Here is an 11184-nt window from a genome sequence, read left to right on the forward strand (position 1 = left end):
TGAATAATTTAAAAGCGACGTATGATAGGGTATTATGGTTATCACAAGAGTCCACAATTAAGGTTGCATAGTGGAATGTACTTGGGATGGTGGGAGGGGTGCGGAGGGATTGTGTACCAGGGAGCGAGTGCTTCTTTTACTTTTGAAAGAGAGGAGTGAACTGGGGGGGCTTGGGGGCTGGGTGGGGAGAAAAGTGCAGCAATGAATGAATGGAAATCCAAAATCTCTGTAAATGCTCATTAAAATTATTTTTTTAAAAAGTGGATAAAAAAGAATAAATATAGAGTGATTATATATTACTGATATTATGAGCAGCATGGTGCTTGATCTTTCTTCTAGTAAATTTCCTTTATACATTAATTATCATTAAAATAATGGTTGCTTAGAGATTGTTGGCTTTTAATTTTTTAGTAAATGTTGTAGAATTTATTACATAGTAAATAAACAATAGACTCTCTCTGATAGTTTGCTCAGATGAGATGATTGATAAGATAGAACTAATCAGTTTTTTTATTTCTTTGGAACTAGGAAAACCTTGCATTCTAGAGCATTTTTCGTACTTAGAAGCCAGTTAGCTCTAACAGGTGGAGACATTTTTAGAGAACAAAGAACATCAGAATTCTGCTATAAATTTAAATGACATTAAAGTGAAAATGTGCATTATTGGTATTTAAGTGAAATCATAAAATTTAGTGTGCACATCATTTTTGTTCTTTAGATTGAATGTTAGTACTCTTCTTAACTTCTTAAAAATCTTGGCATGAGAATGGGAAGATATGAATGTTCATATTCTATTGGTATGAGTATAAAGAGATTTAGTCCTTTGGAGGGGTAGTTATGTATAATGACACTTGAGTTAATATGCGACAGGACTTCCTGGTTTTTCTGAATCTTACAAACTTTATTCTTTTGGCAGCATGCAGTCTTACTACTTTCCTATCACTTATCTTAGTGGAAAAATTCAATAAAATTTGTGAGAACTGCAACCTATGTAACATCTTACCTGTCATCCAACCTGTCAGAGAAGGAAAATATAAAAAAAGTACTAAGATTACAGATGTCAAAACAAAATCAAGGGATGCGTCCTGTCTCCTTACCTTTTCAATCGATATGCAGAACAGGTCATTCAGGGCTTTATGAGGAGGAATGTGGCATCTGGATAAGAAGAAAACTCATCAACAAGCTGCATTATATAGATGACACAACCTTGTTTGCTGCAACTAAGGAAGACCTGAAGCGTTTGCTGCAAAAGGTCAAGAACTGTAGTCTTCCAATATGCATTGAAGCACAATATTAACAAGACAAAGATTTTCACCACTGGGCCATTTTGCGGTACTGTGATAGATGGAAAAGAGATTGAGGTTGTTAACAGTTACAGCTTGCTCGGCTCCACAATCTACACTCTTTTTTTTTTCTTCTCAATATAACTTTATTTACAGTCACCACTTTTAACACCAGCCATTAGGAAATCAAAAGATTAATTGCATTGGGAAAAATCTGTTGTCAGGGCCTTCTCCTGAATACTGAGAAGCAACAGCCTTGTCTAGAGACTAAGGTGCGCCTGATCCAGGCCATGATCTTTGCAGTTACTTCTTATGCTTCAGAAACCTGGACAATAACTAAGGATGACAGAAGAAGAATTGATGCCTTCGAATAGTGGTGCAGGAGAATAGTCTTAACATACCATAGACTGCCAAGAATACTGTCTCTCCTCTTGGAGAGGGTGAAACCAGGTTTTGCCTTGGAGGCTAGGATTTTGAAGCTCTGTCTCATACTTTGGGCATGTAGCCAGGAGGGATTGCTCCTTGGAGAAGGATGTCATGCTTGGAAGGATGGAGCAACAGTGCAGGAGAGCAAGACCCTGGATAAGATGAATTGATATAATAACTGGGGCATAGGGGATTGGTGTGTTCGAATTAGAATGGTTCAGGACAAGGCAGGGTTCGGAGCTGCTGTACGTAGGGTTGCAGGCGACTTGATGGCACATAACAATAAAAGTAACTAGTAAAATGTATATGAGGTACAGGAGGGGAGGGCTAGGGGCAGAGAGGTGAGGATAATTAAGGGGAGAGGGATTTACTGTTCTGTTTCTTAGAAATTTTTGCATTGATTTATGTTGTGATCTGTTGCAATAAAGCAAACCCTGTCAGCTTCCTGTATGTGCTTAGTGAATATTTATTGAATGAATGCATGCATGTGGCATATTTGTTTTTTAACAAACAGAACCTTGCCATATAAAGATAGATGCAGAATTCTGCAAATCCAATTCTTTTCTGCATAGAGAAGTAGTGTAGAGGCTGATCATGGCTTTAAAATGTTATATTGTATTTGCATTTTTATATTGATATATTTTTCTAATTATAAAAGGTGGAAACCTTTTTCAAGATCAAAAAATAAGTTATAAACTGGAGAAAACAACGTTATAAACTTAAACTCTCTGTATAAATAATAGGTTGATTTGACAATATTAGGTGGTAGATTGAGCTGTAGACCCTGGAATCTGCTAACATTTTTACTGCATATTTCTGGTGAAGGGTAGTATTAATACTGTTCTTTGGAAGAAAGCCTCTGCCTAAAGTGGGCTTTTTACTGCTGCTTAACGTTCATGTCAGTAATGGACTCTTTGTTGTCCTCCCCCCTGTTGTGTTCTGTGTCCCTACGGGACTCTTATAACCAAGTTAGTATATGACCTCGGTTGAAGCAAGCAGAATTCTTCTAACCTCTGAAGAGATCTGATGTGTAGTGCAAATAGGTGATTTTTTTTTCCACTCATCTATTCCTTAGTGATTTCTCTCCTTCCCGCTCTATACTTTCAGTGATGAAAGTCAGTATACCAGAGTGCTCACTGTTCCTTTTTTATTTATTTAATTTGTGAGGGAAAAATTGTGCAAGGTTCTGTTGTTGATTTGAATGTGCTTAGGACAGAAGCCCATGATCAGCCTTGGCTTATATTTAAAATTCAGAAGGTGAAACTTGTCAGAGAGGAGTTTGTTAAAGGAAAGATCCAGCTATTGCTGTGTCTATTTGAAAGAAATGAAGTTTCTCAATATATAAGTATTTCTTTCTCTGTGCATTCCTCCCCGATAGAATCTATGCAAAATTATATATGCAGGATATTTTAAATATTGATATAAAGGTAGGAGGAAAGATATTTAACTATATAATTATTTTTCTTTTTAATTCAGATATGGTATTATTGTTAAGTGCTGTCCAGTAGACTATAACTCATAGTGACCCTGTGAACAACAGGTCTGTACCCTGCCTTGTCCTGTGCCATCCTCGCCATTGCTGATACACTTGAGCCCATTGTTACAGTCACTGTGTCAATCCATCTTCTTGACAGTCTTCCTCTTTTTCACCTGCCTTCCACCTTTTCAAACCTGGTATAGTTTTTCAAGAACTGGCCCTTCTAGCAAGCCCAAAGTATGTGCAATGAAGTTTCACCATTCTTGTCTCTAAGGAGCATGCTGTTTGCACTGTCTCCAAGATGTATTTTTTTGTTCATTTGACAGTACATGGGATACTCCATATTCTTCTCTAACATTATAATTTAAAGGCATTTTCTTTATAATCCTTAGTTATTGTTATTTCACATAGATAGCCAGTACTTGAAAAGACTATGGGTTGGATCAGATATACTTTAGTCTTTTTTTTTTTTTTTAGCCTCTTTTTTTTAAAAAAAAATTTTTATTTTATTGGGAAAAACATGGAGATACAAGGAGGTGAGGGTTGGGAGCAGAAGGGTGACGATGGACAGGGATGAAATTGCAGGGATGCACAGTTTAGTTGGTGGGGGAAGCAGGTGAAGGAAATGAAGTGGATCCAGTGGGGACCAGATGATTCAGGGCAATGGTAAGCATAGTCCAAATGGTGATTAAATAAATTGTCTTATTCACTTGTGGGTTTTTCATTTGGGAACTGGGCGCAGACTCTCTGGCTTCTTCATGCTGAACAGGAGCGTAGATGTAAAGGGGGGAAGGGAGGACGCTTTATCACCTTACTGGTGGTCTTGGGTTAAAGCTGCTTGCCTTCTTGTTCTGTTAGAAGATATTTTCCTGACATTTACTCCCCTCTGGACTGCAAAGTGTTTTCCCAGGTGGGTCCAGTGGGGATGGCTGACTGAACCCTGAGGCTCCATCCTCCTTTGTGTCCTTAGCTGGCAGTTGTCTTTCCTTTTTGTCTCTGGATCTGGGTTCAGGGTCAGGTCTGGACTGAAACACAGTGTTAAGGTTACCTATAGGAAAGGGAGCAAACCTAGAGAGAACAAACTTGTGAGTTACATATAGAAGAGCTTTGGAGATGTTACTTACAGGTGTACTGGAGGAGAGGGTGGAGGAAGTTAGCATAGATAAAATTCTCTGTACACCCTAGGCAGTTTTTCCTACCCAGGGGTTGGATGGCAACCCCTGAGGGCTGAAGAGCTCACCCCTAGGGCTGGCTCACCCTGAGGGCCGGAATGGCATCCCCACCCCACCCCCGCCCTGGGCCAGGTGACACACCCTCGGGACTGGCTGGCACACTGCCCCACCAAAGTCTGGACTCCACACCTCACTGACAACCATGTGGCCAGGGACAGCGTCCCCATTTCCAGCACCGCCATCATAATGTAATTTGAAGTAGGTTGTCACTGCCCTCCCCCTTTATAAATGAAGAAGGGGACCAGAGAGTGGTGAACAAACCCTTTCCAGGTCTAAACAGTTCTTGGCAGATGCAGTCAACAGATCAACAGATGCAGTGCATTGAGGATATCTGCCGTCTTGGACATGCTGCCACTGTTAAGTGTTGTCAACTCGTAGACAGCTCACAGTGACTCTCATCAATCCATTGTATTGGTGATCTTCCTCTCTGGCCTGCCCAGGGAAACCCCAACCTGCCGCTGTATCTCCCGCCGCCACCATCTTGGCTTCAAGAATTCTCCCCAGAACAAGTCCACTCTGCGGTTTTGGTGTGGTGGCTCCGCTGCACTGGCAGGGGCGGGGGCGGGGGGGAAATGTGCCTACCGTCCATCCCAGGTGAGGGGATCACTGGGGTCTAGTGGTGGGAGCCTCATGGAGCTGCAGTGGCAGTGCGGGGTCCAGTGGTGGGAGCCTCATGGAGCTGTAGTGGCAGTGCGGGCTTGGCAGCAGGGGGCTGGGAGCTGCAGGACTCACCCATTCCTCCCTGGGAATCCTTGATTTCCTGATGTTGATCCTCGATCTGCACCAAAGACCAGTCATCAACTGTTTAACTGTTCAATTATCAATAAACAGAGCTCTGTAGAAGGCCATGGCTGCCCTCCTCCATGTGGTCCACTGCTCCTGCAGCTTGCCAGGCTGTTGCCACTGCTGCCGCCATCTTGGGATCACACCTTTGTCTTTAAACTGGCATCTTTGCTCCTTAAAATTTTAGACAAATCTCTTAACAGACTATTTTTCTGGCCTGGTGGCAAGAAGCTGCACTGTAGTCCCACAGGTACACAGTTCAAATCCACCAGATGCTCTGCTGGAGAAGGAGGGACAATCTCTTCCTAAACCAGTCAGATCTGATTTGACGGTACACACAAAATATTTTTCTAAAGAGATAACATCGTTTGATTTCTTGACTACTGATACCAATAATGTTGTCTTTTGGCTTAGTGATGAGGGCTTTATTTTTTTAATGTAGAGATGTAGTCTGTGTTGAAGACTGTAGTCTCTGATCTTTTGCAGCAGGTCTTTCCTCTTCAGTTTCATTGAACAAGATTGTGTCATCTGTATAATATAAGATGTTGATGAGTCTTCTTGCAATCATGATACCACGTTCTTCTTCATAAAGTCCAGCTTCCTGAATGATTTATTCAGATTGAATAGATTCAGAGCAAGTAATACAGCTTTGATGTACAACATACTTTTCTTGATTTTAAATAATGCCAGTGTTTTCGTGTTTGGACAACAGTCTCTTTGTCTAAGTATACATTTCACAGGAGCACATATAAATATTCTAGGATTCCCATTATTTTAAATGTCAGCCATAATTTGTTGTGATCCCCACCTCAATACATACCTTTTATAAAGACTTTCTGTGAAATTGGGGATAGATAGAGATATAGATAGATATAGATGCTCTGGTGGCCTTGTAGTAAGAAGCTGCACTGCAATCCCAGAGACACACAGTTCAAATCCACCAACTTCTCTATGGGAGAGTTTGGGCAGTCTCCTGTGTGATTTATTGCCTCTGAAAACCCACTGGAGAATCAGCTATGGATTGGTTACAACACAATGACACACAACAACAATATTTATATCTGTATTTTTGAGATAGTGAATTTCAAGATACTTAAAATTACTCTACTCTCTATTTATTCTTCTTGTTTTGGGTTTCTTTTTCCTATTCTTGGAATCAGTAATGTGGTTTATTTCTGGTTTTCATAGTTCTGGGACAATTTGGACCACACGATGTTTTTCCAAGATTTTAGACCATTTCTAAGTAGCAACCCATTGGACCAAGATAATCGAGGTAATGAGAGAGGTCATCAGACCCCTGACTTCTGGATACCTAGTCGTCCTTCACGGCTGCCACTGTCTCGGAGATACAGATCGCGAGGGAGTACTCGACCTGAAAGATCCCCAGCTATTGAAGGGTAAGTGCAAAAATTTTGTTGTGACTTCTCTTTAAGGGTACTTTTAATAAAAGACATATTGTCTTGGGGAGCTCTGGTGGCCTAGTGGCAAGGAGCTGCAACTACAATCCCAAGGGCGAACGGTTCGAATCCACCAGATGCTCTGCCGGGGAAGGAGGGACGGTCTCCTCCTGTACCAGTCAGATCTGATTTGATAGTACACGCACACAAAAGTAATAAAATAAAGAAAAAAGAAGTTTAAAAAAAAAAAGACATATTGTCTTAAAAAGAATATGATCTTTATAAAATTCTCATACTTATTGCCTTTGAGGATAAGATATAGGTTTGTTGAAAATGAAACTAAACTGAAAGTTTTTAGTTACTTAGTACCAGCTAATTGAGTGATGATAAATATGGAAATACTAAAACCAATGATGTAAGTCTCTAGATAATGTTTGGATAAAGGTGATATGTATGTTTATCAAAGAAGATACTGAAAGGGATATAAAATATATTGGATGAGTGTCAGCATCCCAAAAGATCAAAGCTGTGAAATTAATTGTAAATTTACCCTGAATTACAGTGAAAATAAATGTAAAATCTCATGACTACAGAAATATATGTACAGCAAATTTTTACTCTCTTTTATGTATGGAATTCTTTACTGGGCACTGTGGTTTATTGTGATCAAAATAGTCGCTTGATCCTGATTTTGTGAATTCTACCTAATGGGAATAGTAAATATTAACTTTCAGAAACTTGCTATTTGTGCAGGACTGTGTTCCATGTTTATCTCATTTAATCTGTTTGAAGCCATAGATGCAATATTAAACTCGTTTTTTTGTAAGGATAAACCGAGAGTCAGAAATATAAAAAGTGACTATTATTAAGACTCATAAAGAATAGCTATTACAGGGTGCTCTGGTTGGCCTAGTGGTACAAAGTTGCGCTGCCAACCCAAAGGCACATGGATTGAATCAACCACCTGCTCTGTGGGAAATAAAATGGCAGTCTCTCCCCCTGGGATTAACTGCCTCTGAAAACCTGCTGGAGGATCAGCTATAGATTGGTTCCAACTCTGTGATCCACAACAACAGCATCATTATTGGGGCTAGCACTTGAACTCAGGGATGCATAAACCTAGAGCTATGCTGTCCAGTATAGCAGCCACTAGCTACATGTTGTGCCTGTATCAATTTAAATTAAAATGAAATAAAATCTGAAGTTCTTCATTAACGCTAGTCACATTTCAAATGTTCAGTAGCCACAATTAATATATAGTTATATTGACAGCACATAATATACATCATTTCATTTCCCTAATTCCAGAAAGTTCTATTCAATTGTATCTTTTAAACTTTGTGTATTTTAACCTTTCCCAGTAAGAAGTACTGACATTTTACTATACTTGCTTTATCACCTGTATGTTTATCTCTCTAAGAGGGTTACCATTATCTTTCCAGTCTCATATAGGTAATTCTTCACTAGTACTCAGTGCTCACACCAGACAGTTTTTTATTGTGCTATATTGTTGTGGGAAGAGGACTTGGTGGAATAGTTTCAGTGCAAAGTTAAAAAAGTATATCTAGGTGATAGGTTCAGTGGTCTTTCCAGTCTCCGTGTGCTCCATTGTCTGATTTTCAATGAGAATTTGAAATTTTATTCTGTAATTTTCCTCTATTTAAGTTCCAGTTAATGGATCCCTCAGGGCTGAGCATCGTCTTTCTTTCTCCCCCCCCCCCATGGTAAGATAATGGTTGATGGAGGTAATTAGGGCAGGAAGTCATTTCCTTATCCAGAGGTCTTCCTGTGTTGCTCCAGGCAGATAAAGACCAATTGTTGTATCTTGACTAGACATTTGAAAACTTTTAAGATCCCTGGGCTCTAACTACTGAATTTGAAGTAAGAGCAGAAACTCTTACTAAGCCAATTGACTGGATAGGCCCATGGAACTACCACCCCAAACTCCCAAACCAAGATACTAACACCATAATATTTCTATGTGTACCTAAGTAGTATCATCACCACGCTGTGTTCCTGGGTGGACTCGAATCAACCTTTAGATTAATAGCTGAGCATGCTGTAACCAGAACAGTGTGCAAAAGGGAGGTCTGATGGCATAGTGGTAAGGAGGTAGGTTGCAGTTTGAATCCAACAGCTGCTCCTTGGAGAAAGATAGACAGTCTCTTCTCATGTAATTAAACCACTTCTAAAAAACCACTGAAAGGTCAGCTATGATATGGTTCAGAGTTTAGGGCAAACAGCAGTATCAACAGCTGCAGCATTTTTTGTTTGTTTTTACCACTATTTCTGTTGTAAAATTAAGTGCTACACTTTTTTAACACTAGTATTTTGATTAATGTTCTATACTTCACTCCAGTGGTTTAAGCCTTCTTCCTGATGATACAAAAGACAGAATAAAGATAGAAACTAGAGGAGATCATCAGACTGAGGCCTAGGCCCTCAGTGGTTAGACTTTTGGGAGACTAGGAAGATACCAAAAAAATCTGTCTTGGAAGAAGTGCAGCTAGAATGTGCCTTAGAAATGGAATTGGTGAATCTTTGCCTCACATACTTCGGGACATGTTACTGGTCTCTGAGAGATATCACACTTGGTGAATTAAGGGTCAGTGAAAAAGAGGAAGACTCGCAATGCGATCAACTCAGTGGCTACACAGCAGGGATTGTGAGATTGGCTCAGGATTGGACACTGTTCTGTTTTACACGGAATTGCTGAGTCAGAGTTGACTGGACAACCTCTGACAACAAGCAGAAGAGGCAGAGGAGAGCAGTCAGGGAGGTAGGCAGAAGAGATTCAAGTTTGGAATCTAAGGGACAGCTTTGGTATTTGACTGTTCTTGATATTTGACTTCCCACCCAGAACTTTCTCACCACTGGGCCAATTGGCAGCATCAGTATGGATGGTGAAGAGATTGAGATAGTTAACAGTTTTAGTTTGCTTGGCTCCATAGTCAACACTCTTGGTAACAGCCGCCAGGAAATCAAGAGACGAATTGCATTGGAAAAGTTAGCTGTGAGGGACCTCTCAAGAGTACTGAAGAGCAACGATGTCGGGCTGGAGAATAAGGTGTACCTAATCCGGGCTATAGCCTTCGCAATTATATGCTATGCATCAGAGACTTGAACAGTGAATAGGGATGATAGAAAGAGAATGATGCCTTTGAGCTGTGGTGCTGGAGAAGAGTGAATATACCATGGACTGCTAGGAGAACAAACAGGTTTGTACTAGAGAAGGTGAAGCCAGAATGCTCCTTGGAATCAAGGATTCTGAAGCTTCGTCTGACATACTTTGGGCATGTTGCAAGGAGGGACTGGAAAGGGACATCATGTTTGGCAGAGTGGAGGGGCAGCTAAGGAGAGGAAGACCTTCGATGAGATGGATCGATTCTGTGAGTGGAGTGGTGGGAATGAGTGTGTTTGAGATGGCTAGGTTGGCACAGGATAGAATGGTGTTTAGAGCTCTTGTACGTAGGGTCGCTATGAGTTCCAAGCGACTCGATGGCACATAATAACAACAACAATCCAGAACTTGTAAATTAATTTTTTTTCTTTTATGTTGTTATGTGCTGTCAAGTTGAGAACAACTCATAATGAATGAGTCAGTGAACAACAGATGTGGACTCTGTCCTGTCCTGCACCATCTTCATAATTTCTGACATGCCACAGAGTGGCAGCTGGCTTTCTCTAGAACAAATCATTCAAGAAAGACAGATGAAGAAGAAAATACAATGCTTTTTATATTCTAGTCACCACAGTTTGTTTTCTCATCAAAAATTAGGTTTTTCCCAAAGTGTGATACAGAACTAAAAATCATAGAAGTATCCAGGCTTACTGATCTCATATAGATTGATGGAACCCTGAAACTATAACCTTTTGAGCCTGGAACTGAACCCACCCTGAGACTTACCTTTGATTCACATAAGCAAGCAGGCCTATAAGGTGAACCATTAACATCACTGAGGTATTCAGCCCTTAAAAAAAAACAACAAAAAACTGAAACCAAAAACCAATTATGCATAATTGGAAGGGCAGCATTTGCTGAGAGGTAAAACTCAGAAGGTAGGAAGGGAGAAGAGAACATGATTGGAAATGGTGACAGGGAAGAGATGTGAAGGGTGTTGATAATGCTGTGGGATTGTAATCAGTGTCATAAAAAGAATGTATATGAAAGGTTGAATAGAAGACTAAGATGCTCAGTAAATTTTCACTCAAGTGAAAATTAGAAGAATATTTTACTCCCACAAGCAAGATATACTTGTTATGTGCCATCGAGTCGCTTGAGACTCAGAGACACTATGTACAACAGCCCTAAACCCTGCTCTATCTTGTGCCAGTCGCACTACCTTTGACACACCCATCCCGATCACCCCAGTCACTGAATCAATCCACCTCATAGAGGGTCTTCCCCTCTTGGGCCGTCCCTTCACCCTCCCAAGCATGTCCCTCTAAAGGACCTGTCCCTCCTTACAGCATGTCCAAAGTATTTCAGACGAAGCCCCAGAATCCTTGCCTCCAAGGAGCAGCCTGGTTTAACTCTCTCAAGGATTAATCTGTTTCTTTTCTTGGCAGTCCATGGTACATTCAAT

General features: G+C 40.4%; 1 protein-coding gene across 1 annotated transcript in view; it reads left to right on the plus strand.

Moving 5' to 3' along the window:
• RNF115 (ring finger protein 115) overlaps window positions 1–11184 on the plus strand; it is a gene marked incomplete at its 3' end in the record, with an annotated part of 108887 nt that overhangs the window by 82139 nt on the left and 15564 nt on the right. Inside the window, exon 4 of the mRNA XM_006899539.1 lies at window positions 6390–6598. Coding sequence (XP_006899601.1) covers window positions 6390–6598 — 209 coding nt within the window. The remainder of the gene's footprint in view (window positions 1–6389; window positions 6599–11184) is intronic.

Source organism: Elephantulus edwardii, unplaced genomic scaffold (genome assembly GCF_000299155.1).
Source record: "Elephantulus edwardii isolate Elephantulus edwardi_28Jun2011 unplaced genomic scaffold, EleEdw1.0 scaffold00260, whole genome shotgun sequence".
Lineage (NCBI taxonomy): Eukaryota > Metazoa > Chordata > Mammalia > Macroscelidea > Macroscelididae > Elephantulus > Elephantulus edwardii.